A 20,921-nucleotide genomic window follows, 5' to 3' on the forward strand; every position below is an offset into this window, starting at 1 on the left:
TATTTGGTATATGACTTTCCGTTCTACCACATAGCGAACGAAAACGGATACACCCAAAAGACAATAGATAAACTAGAAAACAGAATCAAACAAAAAATACAGAACAAGAATCAAGCCACCCCAACAGACAAAACAACACAACGATGGACAGCATTTACGTACGTAGGACACCAAACCAAAAAATTAACAAACGTCTTGAAACCACTGAACATCAACATCACATACAAGCCAAACACGAAGATAACACAAAAAATAAACAACTATGAAAAAGAAGAAGACAAAGACCAAAACGGGATATACAGTATACAATGCTCGGACTGCAACAAATTCTATATCGGCCAAACCAAGAAAAAACTGATCCAAAGGTACAATGAGCACAAAAAAGCATACATAAATCCAATAGTATATAAATCAAACCTTGAAACACACGCCATACAAAACAAACATAATTTCCCCCCACCCGAGAACATAAAACTCATAAAACAAGTCAACAAGGAAAAACGCATGGACATTTTGGGAAAACTTGAACATCCATAAATTGAACAGTCATAAATCACTTATCGAGAAACAAGTCCAAATCAAAACACAACAAGACCTCACATTCAATATATTAAACAAAACCATACACATTCCTCGAGAAGATCTAGCACAAAGAATAGTACCTGATGCAGTACAAATACAGACAAATACAATTCACCTAAAGTACCTGAAATACCTGAGTTGAGACGTTCGGACCGTATAAAGAAGCAGACGACAGGATATATATATATATATATATATATATATATATATATATATATATATATATATATATATATATATATATATATATATCAACGACTTATTGGAAAAAACAAGAATCCAATATATTGCTTTGCTGACGAAAACACACTTGTCTTGTTATTTCATTTAGATTTTTTTTAAGGACGAAAAAACACAAGCACTACCGGAAAATCTTTGAGGCACTCTCAGAGTGAGCGGAATAAGAAATTCACATTGGATTTGAAACAGTGCTTTTGAGAAGCAGCCTTTGCAATTCCAGTGACATGATTGTGCCAAGATATATTGGTGTTCTGTAGTGACTGTCCAGGACATCGACTACGGAGGCACATCTTCACAGACAGCAGGAGGTTGCAGGAGGATCTAGAAGTGATTTCGAATTGGAGTGAAAGTAACCAGGTTCAATTGAATGCCACAAAAACCCAGGCATCGGTTTCCTCCAAGAACATAAATGTCTTCGAACCGGATACGATAATGTCAGGTCAGACAATTCCCCTTTCTGTCTTAGCACAATCATGTCGCTGAAATTGCAAAAGCTGCTTCTCAAAAGCTTTGAACACTGTTCCGAATCAGAAAACTGTGCACACTTCAGAAACTTTTGATGCTTTATTAAGCTCAGTCAGACCTTCTTTTGATTATTGTTATCATGTATGGAGCTCTGCCCGCAAATATACCCTGAAGTTGCTGGATTCCATCCAGAAAAAAGCCATCCGCCTAATTGGAGACGCGAACATCGCGTGCAACCTTGATAGCCTGGAACATCGAAGAAAGGTTGGAAATTTGTCTCTCTTCCATAAATACTTTCACGGGAAGTGTTCAAGTGACTTGGAACATTTGACTCCATCAAGATCGATACATATCAGAAATACGCGACGGACTGTGGCTACTCATCGTTTGGAGGTTCAACTCAGTACACCTCGAACTTTACTGTTCAAAAACTCTTTCATCGGGGAAACTGCGTTTATGTGGAATGAAGTTCGTGAGAACGTTTTTCCAAATGGATTTAATCTCCAGAGATTTAAATCCAATGTGAATCGCTACTTTCGCACAGGCACCGCACCAAAAGCGACTCAAGGGTTTCCCTGCAGTGAGTGTTGAAGACATGGATCAACTCCATATGCGGACTCTGAACCTACTGCTTGGGTGCCAAAACCTTTGTGAGTAACTAGATCATAAAATGGGCCAATACGAAAGAGAAAATGTGCATGGAAACACAAGCGGCACAGTCTTTATAAAAAGGCCGTTTGCGAAAAGAACTTAAAAAAATGCACAAAAATTAACAGATCAGTTCTTTAGCAAACGGGCTCAGTGTAGCTGTGGATCACAGGAGTTGAGCAATCTAGAAGAAATCAAAACTACATCGAAATAGATATAACAAAGGTCCAACAAAAATTATGAAGAACCAGATTGTTGGAGTGGTTGACATGAATAGGATGGGAGAAAAATCGTTATACGGCCATGAGGCCGTCAGACTGCTCATAAACAGCAGCAGAAAGAAGCCTGTATTTAGCATGTATAATGTGATCTTACTTATCTAACTTCACTAGCTATTTTCAGACTACAGCGTCCAAGTAATCGTTCTATCCATGAGAGTCTTTGGTAAAACTTTAGCTAGCATTGAGTGGTAGAATGACATCAGTTTCATAGTATGGCAAAACAAATTGAGACCGTATCAATATCAGTAAGCTTTCCACGAATATCGAAATGATCAGAAAAAAACCTGGAATCTGAGAATCTTTTAAAGAAGGTATTTATCTTTATTCAAAGATGATTATTTTAAAATCAATTCAAAGAATTACCCTACAGGTATTGGGTTACGTTTAAAACAGTTTCTATTTATGAAATGTCACACCAGACATTCATAAACTGAACTCGAATAATTTAAATAGATTGCAGTCGTCTCAAATAATTACAGAACATCCATTTAGAATTCCATTTGACATCATTTGACTTCTTTGTACTTCTGTAACTATCAGTATGTGCACTTGTTTCATAAACACCCCGTATATTACAAAGTCACCTCAAACTTTAAACTATCATACCGAGAAATAAAAAGTTTGTGTTCGATATTCATTTGTGGCGGAACGTCATTAAATTATATTTTAATATTCATAATACTCGAGTATAATTCCCCGAGTTCAAGAAAGCGTTGTAGATGAGCATCAAAATTGATTAAAACCGGAATTCGTATGAAAATTACAGAATTCGCTTTCTCGTGAATACAAATTCGGCAATTAAGTAATTAGCTGAATGATATATGAACCCACGACACTTTCGCTAACCTTCTTAGCGAAAGTGTCGTATGAATTTTTGAAATGGCACAAATTAAATCAGTTTTTTACATTTTTGCATGGCACACATTAAATCAGTTTTTTACATTTTTCCGTTTGATTTTCTGTTGTATTAATAATAGCTTTATTCCTTGCAAATTAATTAACGTGTACAAGTTGAAGACATACGGCAATATCCGTTCTTCCGTGTAAAAAAACCTGAAGATATTATTTTTTATATCAATTGCCCTTAAAATTACCTACAATGACTCTGCCCCTCATGAAAAGTTTCGGTTCCACAATTCTCACATTCAATTTTCTCAACGAATCTCTGAGATCAACAACTTGTACAAGTTTTTAGGAACAATGATTGATTCCCTTTTCACATGGAGAGAACACATAGAGTTTACATCTAAGAAACTGAACTAATCTTATTACCTAATGAAATCACTGAAAAGTAAAATAGATACCAAATATCTAATAACGGTTTATTACGCAAAATTTGACTCCATAGTATGTTGCAAAATTGCTGTCTGTGGATTAGCCACTGAAATTGACAGAATATTCGTAAAACAAAAGGCACTGCTACGAATAATAAAAATAATAAAATAGTAACTGTGGCAAGCATATTTATTTTAAAACTGATGACATATATCCATGAAAATAAAAGGCACTTCGACCTACGATCGGAAATACATAAATAGAGTACTAGAAGAAACGATATGCTCACAATTCGAAAACACCTCTATACAAACAATGAAAAGTGTCCTGTGTTTTTTGGAACGAGTATTTATAATAAATTGCCAAACAGTGTGAAGACACTGCCACCAATTGCCTTCAAACAAAAACTCAAGTCATTTTTATTGACAAATTGCTTTTACACACTTGACGAATTTCTACTTGAAGTTGTAAATTGTTCAGGAGTTTAATTAATAATTATATACAAAATTATTACAATGTGTTAATACAACGATAAAAATAAAATAAATACAACAATAAAAATTAATTGGCGCTCCGGGGCGACTTCATTGATTCCAGTTGTAAATATATAATATTTTTGATAATATTTTTTATTTTATTTTATAATATTTTATTATGTACTGTATATATATGTAATGTAGCACAAAGGATAAATTGATTCTGTCTATCTATCCATCTTTAAATGAATATTGGAGGGTATTGAAAATTATGAAAGAGTACACAGAGCTTTAATCTATCCAAAGTTAAAAAGTTCAAAAACTCATAGAGGCATTTTAATTGTTCAATTTTCAATTTTTTGATTGATTTTTCGTTTTATTCTTATTTCTTTTCAGGTTTTTTTGCTCAATATAATTGTTATTTTCAGCTGTTATTTTTAATTTTCATTCGTTATTTCAGATATTTCAAATCATATCATGTTAGACAATGGAAGTCCGAACTGATGAAATTCACCATGAAACGTCAACCACCTTCAAACAAACGAATATATAATAGTTCATCCAAATAATCATACAAACTGGAAAAAACCCACCTCAAAACAACTATTTTCAAAAAAACATTGCAGAACACGAAAGAAAAAGTACTTTCGAAACAACTACTTTCATATGAACATTGTTTGGAGTTTGAAGTCCAAATATTCGTTATGAATTGTATCAGATATCATTCATAGGATTGCTACACAATAAAATATTCTAAGGAAGAGGTACGACGAAATAGAAATGATACACTTGCCCCATTGCCTCTTCAGCTTCAATTTGGATAAGATTACTGGATGAAGGACCCAATTCAATGCCAATGTCAATGGCATCGATCGATGACAGTTAAATGACATTCATTCGCTTATTTGATTCAATCCCAGCCATAGGGGTATATTTTCATGAGGGATTGATTTTTGGAAAAGAAAGGTTTTGGCTTTCTGCTTCTTCATCTTTATACAAAAAATGTGGAAATCTTCCAAAGAAAGGAAAAGCAATTGATTTCAAAATAAACTCTTTACAGAGATGTGTAGATCATGCAAAAAAGTAACTTTCAGGAAAAGGAAAAAAGCCCTCTCGAAATAATTACTTTTATATGTTATATGAACATTGAATTATACGAAAAACATTATTTTCTATACAGTTTGCACTCCAAACATTTGTTATGGAACTAACTGAATAGGATATCATTCACAGGAACGCTACACAATATAGTATATGATAGAGATAAAATTCTACTTACATGTAACACTGTAATCTTTGATGGGAAACATAGATGTTTCGGAATAAGACACTTGTCTCTTGCCTCATCAATCTGGATAACATTACAAAATGAAGCACTCAGTTCATTCACAATATTACGACTGTATGTCAGAGATGAGTTAAACCTACTCATGTTATCGATAACAGTACGTAACGATATTCATGTTTCGCACATTTTTTGCAATAAGATAATAGGAAACAGTCACATAACTGCTTTTTTCCAAAAGTCATAAAAAGTTTTTGCCAGATTTTGCGCTTCGTCGACGTATGGGTGTTGGTCGATCGTTTACTGAACCAGTGGGCTCAAATTCATCTACCACATTGCAAATAGTCCTCTCGGTAGGACAATAATGGCGACCGTAAAATGGGTGAAACGCACGGTACGTTGCCCGAATAGAACACCCATTTTGATAAAACAATTTTACTATTTGCAGGTGTTGTTGAATACTGTATCCGTCCATGGTGATTTGGTAAAACTAACTCAATAATTGACAACTAATTTGACAGATGTGGCTTCAACAAGACGACCGCTATCAATTTTCAAAGTTCGGAAGTCTCAGTTGAAAGACCCTAAATTCACTTCAAATATTTTTATGGGTTCTGATCCAAATCGTGAAGTTGGCAAATATTTTTGTTTGATGCCTAAAATCATCTTTCCACATTTATTTGTCAACCTTTTATGATAACCACATTTATTTGTCAACCTTCTATGATAACAATATCTATTGAATGTGAATTCAATCTTCCTGAAGGGAGCATTAACGAGTGCCATCTGTTGTCTTATATTCCTTCTGTATTCCACTTTGAAATGAAAAACTCGCATCATTTTGACTGGCACAACTTCTGGGGATTGTTCAGATTAACGGTAAAAATGGTTTCAAACTCATGCCAAGTTTCACTCCTGCAAAATCACGTCAATATTGATGATTACACTTAAACAATAGCTTGTTATTTGTATTCTTTGGTGTCTATGATATTGACAACTGAGATCGTAATCCCCGTGTTTTGGGTGGGTCATGTTAATTAATATCTGAGCCACCTAGGGACTACCGTGACTATTCGCAGTTTCGCAGCTTCATAATGGTGGGTTTATGAAAAAAGTAAGATAAATTGAGAAACGAAATAGTGACGCAAGAAGTTGAATATGATATACCCAATAGATAATTTCAATAAAGAACTTAATATCATCAAGCAAAAGCGAATTCGAGAAATCAGGAGTATATAAATAAAAGTGTGGGACCTGCCCCAAGGTATATATTGGTCAAACTGGCAGAACATTTAGAAATCTAATCCAGGAACATGATACGAGCTACGTATATAAGAAAACAATTTCAACATATGCAAATAATCTTTTAGAAAAAAATCATATCTTTAACAAAGAGTTGGAAATTTTGCACATAGAAAACAAAAGTTTGAAACTGAATTCTAATGAGTGACCAACTGGATTTGAATAGAGCACCATTATTGAACTTGTTTTCTTAAAAACCAAGAAAGAATTATTATTGATGTAGATGTGAGGTAATATGCTTCAGGTGATCATAATTGAACAGGTACCTTAGGTAGAGGTTTAGGTAATTTTTTGGAGGCAGTCTCAATTATGGTTATCTGTAGTATATAAATATTAGTATAAGAAACAACTTGAGGTATTCAAATCACTTGACAAAGTTACTGTGCTAGTATAGTGTGATATAATTTTCAAATAAAACTTGTGGGGATCAAATCGTAAGGTGTAGTTTTTGAAATCTATTCTATCACAGCAGCTGATAGTACAAGTTTCAAAAATAATTGAGTTTATAAGGTATAATGTTTCGAATTCGAATTTTCGAAAGTATGATGATGACTATGTGATTGAACAAGTATCGGGATTTCCACAGTTGTATGACGAAATTTCATTCAAACTGTGAAAACTTCAAGTTCGGAGCATGCCCAGAGAAATTTACGGAATAAAATGAATTTAAAAATGTAAAGTTGGCCAACTTTCATCTCACTGCTCATTCCCTATTTTCGCTTTTTATTTTATGAACATTCCGCCTCGAAAGCGTATATTCAACCGACTTAGTTTATCTTACTTTTTCTACAAACCTACCCCCATCAATTTTTAATGAAGTTTCTGTGCTTAGTGCGCATACGCAGGGTTTATCATAAAACATAGTGAAAATGTAACTACATTTATATTATTGTGTCTTCACGGAAATAATAATAATATGTCAATGAATAAAACTGAAAAGACTATGCAGATAGAAAAAGGAATTCTCCCCCAATGAAAACAGAATCTTTTTCGCTTATTTGAGACGACATTTCATTCAAAAAGAAGGGTTGTGAGAAGATTTTTCAACATTTTGAAACCCATATTCGAAAAGAAATACAGCAAAGGTTCAATTATAAATCTTTCACACTATGAAAACATTGAATTCCAAACCCAAATTATTTGTCACAGTTTTTGAACTTTACCTCAGCCTCGTTGAACAATTACTTTTATGCCTCCTTTTGTTGCTATTGACCCTTCCGAAGAATCCAGCCATCGTCCTCACTCAGTTCACTGATTCGAAACTCAAAATCCACACCGCAACACCCGAACACAGTTCATAACATAATTCTAAAATAACCCAGTTTATGTGCCATTAATTTGGCGTTTTCTAATTAAAAGAAATCGCCTCAAAACACGCGCACATGATTTTCACTGAACATCATGTAATTCATTACACTAGAACCGCATGTCGTGCCGCTGCGCTGTAGTACGGTTATCAGCGAACGGTACCACCGATCTGAGTTCCTGACGGGTACCACACTAAGAAAGTGAAGATCTGCTCTTCTCGAAGAAGGGGAGATTTGCCCAGTTTCATGGTTGTTATTCAATTCAATGTGGATGAAACGATGATTGCGTTGTATTTTGAATTGAGTTGTGTAACAATCGATATCAGTTATATTGTAAGAATGAGAAATGACAGGTCAAATAATAACTGGGATTGTAATGGAAAATACAGACAGACATATCACATTCTTTAACGAAAATATCGAATCTTTGAATTGAACATACATTAACAATATCGGAGAGTTGGCTGATGCTTCATTAGCAAGCATTAACTTTTTTTTTCTATATTCTTGTTTGTTTCATATCTGCAATAATATTTTGTAATATTTTCTCCACAATTTCCCCTGAATCGCTTGTTTCGATACACATGCAAGGAGAGGTGAGGAGAGCGATATAAGCCCGTCTTACTGCGATCCAGAACATTGCGAAATAAGGAACTTCCACTTCTAGCATACAGTGTGTAAAAGCCAAATGGAATAAATTCATTACTTCGGTTACACGTAAAATTTAAATTATAATTTTACATACTTCAACGGAAAAATGCTACCCTTACCATCATCTCCTGTCGAATGACAGGTACAACACCCAATTTTTTCAATGCGAAGTATAGGCTTGTAATATATCGTTTCAAAGGTATCTTCATTCTCTAAACAAAACTGTGATTGCTTTCAGTTTATTGCTACAATTGAAATAAATCAAATTAAAATCATGTGGTTACCAAAATTTGGCAAAATACACTCAAAACTTATTGCAATATACTCAAAACTTATTTTATGTTGGGGTATTGATGATAAGGAAGTAAGCAAAAAAACAATGTTCTTTTTCGATGGTATCCTTTGAAAAAACTGTAAATAATTTCCGTAGTAACGTTAGTTTAAAACGCCTTGTCAACTTGTTTTGTATGTTACAACATTACTTATCAGTGTTTTAATTTAAGTTTAAAGATGTTAACTTCAATTCTGACAAATGGTTAGATCAACGGAAATGCATAAAATAACAGTTTTACAAATGATTGGTTACAACAGAAAGTAGCTCGCCTATTTCATGAGGAATTTCCTAATTTACTGCCCATATCATAAGGACCAATAAGCAGAATAGAGAAGCAGTTTCGCGAGCTTGGTCATGTGGGGTAGATAAATGCAATGAATGATCAACTCAAATTAGATATGATGCTTGAGTTTGAGCAAAAACCCACATACATCGAGTTGACAGGCATCCACTACATTCAACGTTAGCCATACATCGATAGTAAACATATTGAAAGAAAATAAGATGCATCCCTATAAAATGATCCCTACTTAGGAGCTCATGGAAGACGATTTTGATTGAAGAACTTATTTTTGTGAGCAAATGATAGACATGTTGGATAACAATATCATCCAATTAGAAGACGTTATGTTTTCTGTTAAGTATACTTTGTTTCTAAACGGTCATGTTAATCGGAAAAATTGCCGCTACTGGTCAACGGGAAATCCTCACTGGGTGAGAGAAGAACACACGCAATATCTTCAAAAGGTTAATGTTTGAGCTGAGGTTATAGGAAACTACAAAATACACTACTACAAAATGATGTCATTCCAAGTATGGCAGATTCATATTCTGATCCAGGAAACCCTCAAGATCCAGTGAATACGATATGGTTTCAGCAGGATGGAGCAACACCACATTACCAAGTCAATGTCCGTCAATACCTCAATACAACATTATCCAATCGGTGGATAGGATCTTTCAAAATTAATTTTTTTATGGGGATAACGTGTACAAAACTAAACCTTTAGATTTGAATGATTTGAAAGAACGAATAACGCTTGCGATTAGGTCGGTCACACCTGATATGTTGAATAATGTTAGAAGACAGTTTTATTTGAGATTAGGATATTGTCAAGATGTTCGCGGTGAAAATTTTGAAAATCTACTTTCTTCCAATAAGTCATTAATATAAAATAGAAAGAGGACTGGAGACAATCCAGACCACGACAAAACCCGGAAGCCAATCAAAACATTGACGCCAGCAGTGGAAGCCTACATTCCTATAAAAGAAAGATATTACCCTTAATTTTGTCATAGGCTTCCACTGTCTACAAAATGCAAGATATCACCGTAGACCACGCAGTTGGATATTAGTGCTCGAAACTGGTTGAAGAAGGACAAACATACGTGGCCCTAAGTTGAGTAAAGTCTTTGGAAGGTTCATATATTGAGTTTTTACTCCTCAATACATAAACTTTATAATACTGAGGCAACTAAATGAACTTAACAGAGTGAGAAGAATTGAGTAACAAAATTAGGAACTTAAAATTTGAGAATGAAATAAGTAAAAAAAATTATGTTAAACGGTTTTATTGAAAAAGAGACAATAATGATGTAGATAATGTAAAAAAGGTAAAAAATACTTCATGAAGAACTGGGTAGCAGACATCACACCACTCTCCTCAGCAATCCATGGTGTTGATCAGATAAAAAAAATAATAAAATCGTTGGGCGTAACGTAACTTGAGTAAATTTTTAAATACCACGCCCAATTTTTTTATCTGATCAATAATATAGATTGCTAAGGAGGGTGGTGTGATACTGCTATCTAGGACGTTCTGAATTATTTTTCAGTACATTATCCACATTATTATTTTTTATCAATGAAAAAATTGTTTGACATACATTTTTTTTAATCATTTTCTTCATTACTTCTCACAGATGTAATACCTTCAAACGGAGATGAAGGTGTTGAAAGAAATACTTGAATTATAAATTAGTGTTATAAATCTCACAATACGTTTTCCAGAAACAAATATTTTGTTAAAATCACTACAGCACCCCCAAATGAATATAAGGCCAGTGCAAAGTATATACTCATAGACTCTGGCTGTTTAAAATTTTTTTTTGGAAAAATTATTTATTCGTTTTCTTGCAGGCACTATCAATTCATATAAAATTCATTTAAAAGGGGTAAAAAAACATAGAAAGTTTCATTTCTCATTTTTCATGACGATCTCCTACCACATAACAAAGGCTGAACCTATCAATTCAGTTGTTCATATTAGTGTTCTAAGGAATTCAATGCCATGGAACATTACTATTGCATAAGTATCACTTATTTCATCATGATATCATTTATTTCGTTATAGTTTCGTTGACAATGATTCAGAAGTATTTAATATTAAGTAAATAATTATGTTTGCCCCATAACCTGAATTTATTGGAGGACTACACTGTTATTGTGGTATCACCTGCATAATTTTTTATGTGTTTTAAAAGACCTTCGTCAACTATGATAGAAATAAAAGATCCCAGGACTACTCTGGATAAATACTAATATCACATATTGTCCCCAGAACATGATATCGTTAAATTTGAGCAACCAATTTGACAAATTAGAAAAGAGATTTGAACTAATTCAGTATGTAAAAGCCTTTGACAGATCAAAACATATAATTGTCATAATGATTTTTGGTGTTAATGGCATGGACTTCCTCAGGCGTTTGCATACTCTTGAACACGCCTAAGGAAGCTATTATACAGTGAAACATATGTTCGGTGGAAATCTCACAATAAAGTGTTACTCAAGTGAGCAGATGAGATTTGTCCCGCAAAATGTTTATGAAAATGCAGTTTTCTCTCTACATGAAGACCCATATCACTAATGTGATCACTTTTACTTTTACCATTAACACTGGTATTCCCCAGGGATCGATATTGTCTCCAATCCTCTCTCTATAGTATACCAAAGACTTATTGGAAAAAACCAAAATAACAATATATTGCTTTGCTGACGACAGCACACTTGTTTCGTCATTCCATTTGGATTCCAGGACATCAACTGCAGATGCACATCTTCACCGGCAGTAGGAGGTTGCATATCTTAATGATAATCTAGAGGTAATTCCAAATTGGGGTGAAAGTAACCAGGTTCAATTTAATGCCACAAAAACCCAGGCATCGGTTTTCTCCAAAAAGATAAATGTCTTGGAACCGGATATAATAATATCAGGTCAGACAATTCCGTATTCTACTTCGATAAGTTTGTTGGAAGTTAAAATGGACACCAATATCTCTTTGCACAATCATATCACTGGAATTGCAAAAGCCACATCCCAAATGCTTGAAACACTGTTCCGAACCAGAAAACTGCACACACCTCAGTAACTTCTGATGCTTTATAAAGCTCAGATCAGACCTTCTTTGGAGTATTGTTCTCATGTATGGAGCTCCGTCCCTAAGCATATCCTGAAGCTGCAGGATTCCAGCCAGAAAAAAGCCGTTCGCCTGATTGGAGACGCGAACATCACTTGCAACCTTGATAGTCTGGAACACCGAAGAGAGGTTGGAGACTTGTCTCTCTTCTATCGATACTTTCACGAGAGGTGTTCAAGAGATTTGGCACATTTGATTCCACCAAGAGCGGTACGTATCAGAAATACGCGAAGGACTGTGGCTGCTCATCGTTTTGAGGTTCAACTCAGTACACCTCGAACTCAGAAGCATTTATTCTCAAATATGTGTTTCTGGGACAAATAATGAAGCACATATATGTTATGAGTTATTCTCTAGTTTGCCAGAAAAGTGTCATTTAATTTAGGAAAGTAATAGACGTGTGTATCGTCAGAGTATAAATGATAGTTACCGTATGATAAATCAAGATGAAATTTCGAAGTATGCAGTGGAAATCTAACATCTCACAGTTGGATTCAGACTAAAGTTCATACAGCGGTAGACTGAATGAGAAGAACGCTAACCAATCGTCTAACGTCCGATAGAACTGAACTATCGTGGAATAATAATTCATCTCCTGATGACGTCAACTATGTTGGTGAAACGCCCGTTGAGAAGAGTTCTATTGTGTAGGAGCAGCATGTTTTTTGGATCGCGAGTCGGGCATACTTCCCTGTGCCGATTCACCGCTAATTATGAAATTATTACAATCCATAACATATTCAGAAAATCGTTAGTTGTAGCTCCCATGGAACAATTTTTCCTGAACGCATCTTGATTGTTGTCTCTGAGATGATTATTGCGGTAGCACTGTTACAATCATCAGTATCACCGATTTGAATTCCTGAGTAAACCACGGTAGGAAAGTGAAGATCCTCTTTTCTCGAAGAAGGGGAGATTTGGCCAGTTTCATGCTTGTTATCCAATTCAATGTGGATGGAACGATAATTGCGCTGCATTTTTAAACAGAGTTGTGTAACCACCGATATTAGGTGTGTTGTAAGAATGGGATATTCGAAGATTACGAAGCTGATAACATCTTGAAAATGCCTTCTTATATTATTAACAGCTTTTGTATTCGACAGCTAGCACCTCTATGAATTGTGTGGAATTAAATGAAATTACGAGCAATCTATCGATTATATAAGTAGATGATAATCGAACAGTTCACTAAGAAATTGTTTCAGTTACATTCATCATTTAGAAAGTGCAAAAATACTGAAAAGCTTCTTGTGGTTTATGTTGGATATTCGTCTGAACGTGCATTGAAATAATGTTTGAGTACCTTGAAATTTATTCATAACGGAGCTTCTTACCACAAGGACAGTTAAAGCAAATTTAATTTTTTTGTACACATGTCAACGTAAAAATTTGGAGACATAAATGTGAAAGTGTAGGTAATTTAAAACACATTGAAAAACTTGGAAAATGCACTTATTTTTCATTGTTCTAAAAGAAGTTCTGTGTTTCCATCAAATTTTTCGAACTATGTTAACAAATATGTAAATTTCAAGTTGTCTTATGCGAATGAGTATGTTGAAATTTTTCCAAAAATATAAACTGTTCAAAAATTAAAATTATTCAGAAATTTCTCTATTTATAATTTTTACAAATTGGAATTCAACTCAATATTCAAATGAGGATTCGATTAAAAAATATATCTATAAATTTTCCTGATACAAAAGTAAGTTTAGGAGATACTAAATCGATGTATACCCTTACATTGTATATTTCACAGCCAATAATAGAATGAACATTACAGTAACTTTTCATAAAATTAAAGGTATGTTGAAAAAGAAAAGTATATATCTACCTAAAAACCGCAAAAAAAAATGCGAACTTATCCTTTAAAAAGATTCACTACGTAAAACAAAACCAACACAATTGCAACCTTTCTTCATCATCAGTGTCGCCATATTTTGTAAGGACGCTTAAATTTATTTTATGGCGCGATAGTTTTGATTTTGCGAAAACTTCTAAGATACGAATCTGAATTGTATGTACCTGACGGATATAATCCAACGTCCTTCGTGGTATTAGCCAGGGGAGTAGTTGTTTTCTGATAGGCATCAGTTCATTCAACCTACTGTGTAGGTATATTCGAGACTGGCTTGAACGTTTAAAGTTCATTTCTTTAGATTAATAGACAGGTTTTTCAAAAATCAAAAGCTAAACAGGCCGTAGATATAATATACCACCGAAAAATAAATCGTTCTGAAGAAATAGAAAATACAGAAAGTATTGGAAAAAATTACTACTGAGTTCCCCCGAGGACAGTGAAAGATTGAGTACATCAGACATGACTTCTGTTGATACAATGTTGTGGAATTGGCCGCGGTGGTAGTGCGCCCGACTCACGATCGAAAGGCCGTGGGTTCGATACCTGCCTCGACCAGATATTTTTCTCGATAGAATTTATCTGGTTGAAGCTGGGATGATTCTGCAACCGTGTTAGGAATCACACGTTGAAAGGTAAGACCTCGTTAGTCCTAGCTCGCACAAGTTTCTCAACTTATGAGAGTTGTCGTTCGTATGGGGGCGACAGCTTATTAACGAAAAAAACAGATTTCTTTTTTAGATTTGAAACATCATCACATTTGTCTGGAATATTAGTTGAAAACTGGAATTCGAAAAACAATATTGAGCAAAGATCTATCTACGTCATAGAGAAAAATCCGAAATTATGTCTTGGAATCCCAAGGTTTGAACCTTGGGGAACGCCTAGGAAAGATATATATCAATTTGATAGACAACTCTCAATTTCGACGTATTGGTACTTGATGAGGATTGATAGTTTTCCAAATTATATGTGACAATATTTTCGAACATTAAAATGGATCAGAAAATGAATATTTCGGAATAAAGTCCCGAAATATCCATCTCTCCCAACTATCTACAACATAGGTTCTGGTGATATCTGTTTGAATTTCATTACGAATATATAGAATATAAACTGAATGGTGTTGAATGACTTCCTTGTCATGTTGTAACGACATCCTTCTTTACAGTAATTTTTTCGGGTAAACTTTTCCATTAAGTTTGTACCTGAAAAAAAATTCTGATTTACACATGTATTTCTTCGGAAGTTTCTCACACTTTTTCCTTCAAAGATGGAGGAAAAGCCGATAAGCTTTTTTTCCAAAAGGTATTGACATTTATATTCAATACTAAAACAATTGAAATATTCTCTGTTTATTTTCAATGGATGTAAATATACCCCTACCAATCGAAAATACTTTTTTATTGAGTACAGAGATATCTGTTAAAAATAATGAATTGCTTCAATCGGTCGGTCGGTAGCCGGGCGGTTCGACGTGGGTGCTTTGTTCACTCAGTCAATCGGCCGATGTGTGAGTCGATGGTTCAAGCCGCAGACTGAACGCTCGATTTTCACTTGCTGTCATCTGACCCGTGTTAGGAATCACACGTTGAAAGGTAAGAATTCGTTAGTCCTTAGCTCATACAAGTTTCGACTTCTGAGGGTTGTCGTTCGTAGGGGTGCGACAGCTGGTTAACGGAAAAAACATATTTTAAACATACATTTTTTCAATAGCTATTAGTACTGATTCTGGGTAGTTTTCAAGAGTTAGCAGATACATTAAAAAACCATTGTATGAACAAAAATACTGCTCAAATCGAATAAATATAAAAATAATAGAATAACTATGTCAATATATTCACAACTCGTTTATTTTAAATAAATTGATGGATGTAGCCGTTAGTACGTGGTAGGAAATCATAATGAAAAGTAGAGAAAGTAGAAATGAAACTTTTTTTTTTCTTCGTTTATTTTAAGTATTTTATTTTGCAATTATTCTTCAAAAGAATGTTTTGCAAAATATGCAAACAACAGTTATGATATATTTTTTAATTTGTTGTTGATTATGCTTCAGAAAAACTATTATTAAATTTTCATGTCACTTTTAGTTCACAACAGCTTCATCAAATTTTTACCTATATCTCCAAAAATAGAATCCTGAATTTCTAATGGATACACTTGATTCAGATAATTTACTCACTGGATTGAAAAATAATTAACATTTTGTTTAGTTTTCTGCTTTCAGCTTTTTCTACATTCATGTATAAAATGATGTTAGATGAAATCAAACCACAAAAACATTCATGATCTAATATTAGATAGTACTGAACTATTTCGGATAATGAAACTCCACTGTAGAAAAGTTCTTTCTATAACTTTATTGAAATTATTTGTCTTTTTGTATTTGCATGAAAATTTATTTTAACAAATTGGTTTTTCAGACATTTTATTCTCAAGCTTCATCCAGGATGCAGTTATTTACTTGAGTATTTTCATTTTAACATTTCTCTTCACAACCTGAAAGTGAAAATTTCTCCTAATTAGTGAATTAACGACGTGGGCATGAGGATGACTTCCTTTCTAGATTTCCTAATCGAATTAATTATAGCATCTGATTTGTCAGTTTTTCGACGGATGCAATTAATATATTTCACGAAACAATCAGAGTATGCAAGAAATTCTTACTCGTTTTAATTCTAGTTGTTGCCTTTGCTGGTAACCATCTGAAGAGAAACAAAATGTTGTGAATAGATCAATTAATCATTAGAGGTAGGTACATGTTTGCATGAAACAGATTCACATTCAGAGATTTTAAACGTAGTGTTTTCGAGCAAGTCAGTCAGTACATTCTTCAATATGAAGCATATATAGAGTGTTTGACACATTTATAGATAATTAATAATAATAATAAAAATAGTGATAATATGATAAAAATAATAATGATAATAATAATGAAGAAGGATCCCCTTCTCTGCATGGTCCGTGACCATGAGAGAGCAGGAATTGGAGCATTTCTCCTTAGGGCAGCTGCTCGAGCAGCTAATGAACTCGGTATAGTTTTCGACTTTGAACGAGGTGACTACATCTCTGTCACCGAGTTGGAACCCGTTCAGCAAAAAGCTCAGATAAAAGCCCCAGAGATCACCTTACTTCTGCGGAGACACAGGGATAAGCCAATACATGGGCTTATCAAAGCGCCTGACGTTCGCTTTTCTCAGGTCGAGTGGGCTGAAGTCGGAAACTGAGGGGTTCATCATGGCTTGCCAGGATGGTGTCTTCAACACCTTAGTCTACCGCAGTCGCGTGATGGGTATAGAGGTTCCTGACACAAGGTGCAGGGCCTGCCGCGAGGCGCCCGAGACCCTAATGCACTTGCTATCAGCATGTCCAGCATATGCGGTCTCGGCCTATATCCATCGACATAACGCGGCCCTAAGAGTGCTATATTACCATCTACGGCACTCTTACGGTATTGACGAGACACCGGTGTTGCCCTACGCTCCGGGGGATATTGAATCCGTTGTGGGGAACGAGAAGTGCCGAATTTATTGGAACTATTCGTTCCCCACCCTCAGGCTCATACAAGCTAATAAGCCTGATGTAGTCCTTCTCGACCACCAGACCAAAACGATATTTGTCGTGGAGTTTTCAGCCCCTGGCGAGACGAATATCGTCAGAAAAGAGGAGGAAAAACGGATAAAATATCATGATTTCCTCTTCGAACTCCGCAGACTCTATCCAGATCACTCTGTCAAGATGTTCGTTCTGATTATTGGAGTCCTTGGTGGAATGATGTTTTCTCTACTCTCGAATCTCAAAATCATACCGGCTTGCCGCACTAAGGCAGAAATCTTAGCCGCACAGATGCAGAAGGCTGTCATTCTTGGCTCACTGCGTTTGCTCAGGGCACATGATTCTCGAACCCAATGATCACTTACCCCACGGTGTGGGGAGTGGTCATTGGTTGATAATGCTGGCGCGCCCTCCCGAATGTATCGGGGCTTCGGGGGATAGGGCCTGACCAGCGCACACTACGGTGAAAAAAAAATGATATAATAATGATGCATCTATATAGGAGATATCTCTATAGGAGTTTGCATCCCAAATCGTCCGTTCCACGGTTGTACTTCCCCCGGCAGGAAGGCCGTGGATTTTTTAGTTTGGAGTGTCTACATGACATAATGGTACTGGATATAGCCTGTAAAGTCGTCAGGAGTTCGGATCCCCTGTGACCATGAGAGTGCAGGAATTGGAGGTATTGTTTTCGACACTGAACGAGGTGTCAACAACCCTATCACCGAGTTGGTACCTTTTCAGCAACAAAGCTCAGATAAAAGCCGCAGAGATCACCTTACTTCTGCAAAAACACAAGGATAAGCTAATGCATGGGGTCTTCTTCAATAACATTGGAGACCTTGGCTTATCAAAGCGCCTGACGTTCGCTTTCTCAGGTCGAGTGGGCTGAAGTCGGAAACTGTGGGGTTCATCATGGCTTGCCAGGATGATGTCTTTAACACCTTAGTATACCGCAGTCGCGTGATGGGTATAGAGGTTCCTGACACAAGGTGCAGGGCCTGCCGAGACCCTAACGCTCTTGATATCAGTGTTATAAGCTGGTTTAACCCTTTTCTCGGACAGTGTAACAACGTACAAAAATTAGGCAATTTCGACAAAAGGCTGTAGGGTTCGTGCCGATCGCACGATGGCTGGTCTTTTTGAAATCTGATCATTTGGTATACCTAGTTATATTCTCTCTTCAGTTCCAGAACTGAATTTGAATCTTAATTAGAATGCTTTTCACTCACTATTCTCTTCTCGATAGATTGACGAAAAGTCTCCTATTTGTTTTTGTTTTCTTAACTTCATCTGACTCTACGAGGATAGTATTTTTTTCAGTCCAAGAAAAAATGAAAGTCCAAGGTTTCAAATATAAAATAAAAAAAACAACGTGTAAAATCTTATATAAAAGAAAAAAGTTAAATTCTATAAAATAAACGAAAATAAAACAAAGAAAATGCCGCCAATTTGACCCTGCTATCTTCTGTTAATTTGACTACACATGCACCAACTCAGTATAACTTCAAATTTTCGCCCTTTTTTTGTAATTGCAATATGAACTCTAGCTAATCACCCCGCACTAGGAACCCAACAATATATAACCTCTTTGCAAATAGCAAGTGGACTCGGATAAAATATTATGTGAACTCTCTCTCAATATCAACTGGTTAGTAAAAAAGACACTCACATAACGCCTTTTTGGGTGGTTCATGGTCAACCATAGATTCTGTTGAACCGGTGTGTCTTCGACAACAACACTTTTATTTTAAACTCCCTTGTACCCACTATTGGTTTACAGTTTCACTACCAATTTTCCCCAAATTTCGCACCACGCGCTTAGACAATATAACTATTCTTCCCCAGCCTCGAAGGCTGAGGGATGAGACCCCCGATCTCGTCTCGACGAGTTCCGGTGACCGACTTTTCTGTGTCTCCCCTCAAAAACTATCCCAAGCCCTCGCGTCAACAACGCTAGCCACAAAAACCTCATCTCAGCGTTTTTTAACCTTCCCAAGCGAATGATCATCGGCAGGAAGCAATATATTCATTTGTTTAGTCTATTTCAACTTTAAACATGACCACAACGACGCTCGAAGGTCCGACAGTCATAACGTAATTCAGCGCTTTTTCAACTGCAAACATATCGACACCGAAGAAACGGCTGATCGACCTGGATCTCAATGAATAGAATAATATTTTATGTTACTATCGTAATGGCAGTTATTACATCAGCATTTCAAGCATATGCGGTCTCGGCGTATATCCATCGACAGAACGGGGCTCTAAGAGTGCTATATTACCATCTACGGCACTCTTACGGTATTGCCGAGACGTTCCGGGGGATATTGAATCCGTTGTGGGGAACGAGAAGTGCCGAATTTATTGGAACTATTCGTTCCCCACCCTCAGGCTCATACAAGCTAATAAGCCTGATGTAGTCCTTCCTGACCACCAGAGCAAAACGACATTTGTCGTGGAGTTTTCAGCTCCTGGTGAAATAAATATCGTCAAAAAAGAGGAAGAAAAACGGATAAAATATCGATATTTTCTCTTCGAACTCCGCAGACTCTATACAGATTACTCTGTCAAGATGGTTGTTCTGATTATTGGAGTCTTAGCCCGACAGATGCAGAAGGATGTCATTCTTGGCTCACTGCGCTTGCTCTGGGCACATAATTCTCGGACCCAATAATCACTTAATCCACGGTGTGGGTAGTGGTCGTTGGTTGATAATGCTGGTGCGCTCTCCCGAATGGATCGATACTTCGAGGGATAGGGTCTGACTAGCGTATACTTCGGTAAAAAAAAATAGTAAGATGCCTTTATTGATCATATTCAATGGTTTACAAATGCATGTTTAACAAGAATGATGAATGGGCGAGGTGCAGCTATTAAAGCTGCGTTTAAACCCAACCTTGGACGTACACACTTAATCTATAAGATCACAAAAACCTTCAATATTAATAGATCTGTATGAATCTGGTATAATAGACACAACTAGTAGGTGAAAAAAATGTATTGATAATAAAATTAATAAGTAAAGTAACTAAATGATTAAATAATTTCATATCGTTAGAATTGAAGCCTGTTTGTATATGTGCCCAAAATCATTGCAAGAGTCATCAGATAGTAAAGACTTACCTTGTTCGAAGGACGACTTTCAAACGTTTTTTGAACTTTCCCAATCTGAGGTATATACTGATGAGGATCGAGGAATTCTGAATGACATTTCTACGTTATATTTTTGATGCATTTAACTG

The 20,921-nt window shown here is 35.6% G+C and overlaps 1 protein-coding gene across 5 annotated transcripts in view; it reads right to left on the reverse strand.

Annotated features, from left to right (window-relative positions):
- f (espin protein forked) overlaps positions 1–20,921 on the reverse strand; it is a 279,147-nt gene that overhangs the window by 81,457 nt on the left and 176,769 nt on the right. The window contains exon 1 of one of the 5 annotated variants that reach the window (XM_074175973.1): positions 7,718–8,032. The exons of the other annotated variants lie outside the window; for them this stretch is intronic. Within the exon in view, the coding sequence (XP_074032074.1) occupies positions 7,718–7,788 (71 nt within the window). The 5' untranslated portion in view covers positions 7,789–8,032. Of the gene's footprint in view, positions 1–7,717; positions 8,033–20,921 lie in introns of those variants that run through there. 5 annotated transcript variants of the gene reach the window in all.

This window comes from Leptinotarsa decemlineata, unplaced genomic scaffold (assembly GCF_025532065.1).
Source record: "Leptinotarsa decemlineata unplaced genomic scaffold, Ldec_3_MD MMD2_tig00001393_RagTag_RagTag, whole genome shotgun sequence".
Lineage (NCBI taxonomy): Eukaryota > Metazoa > Arthropoda > Insecta > Coleoptera > Chrysomelidae > Leptinotarsa > Leptinotarsa decemlineata.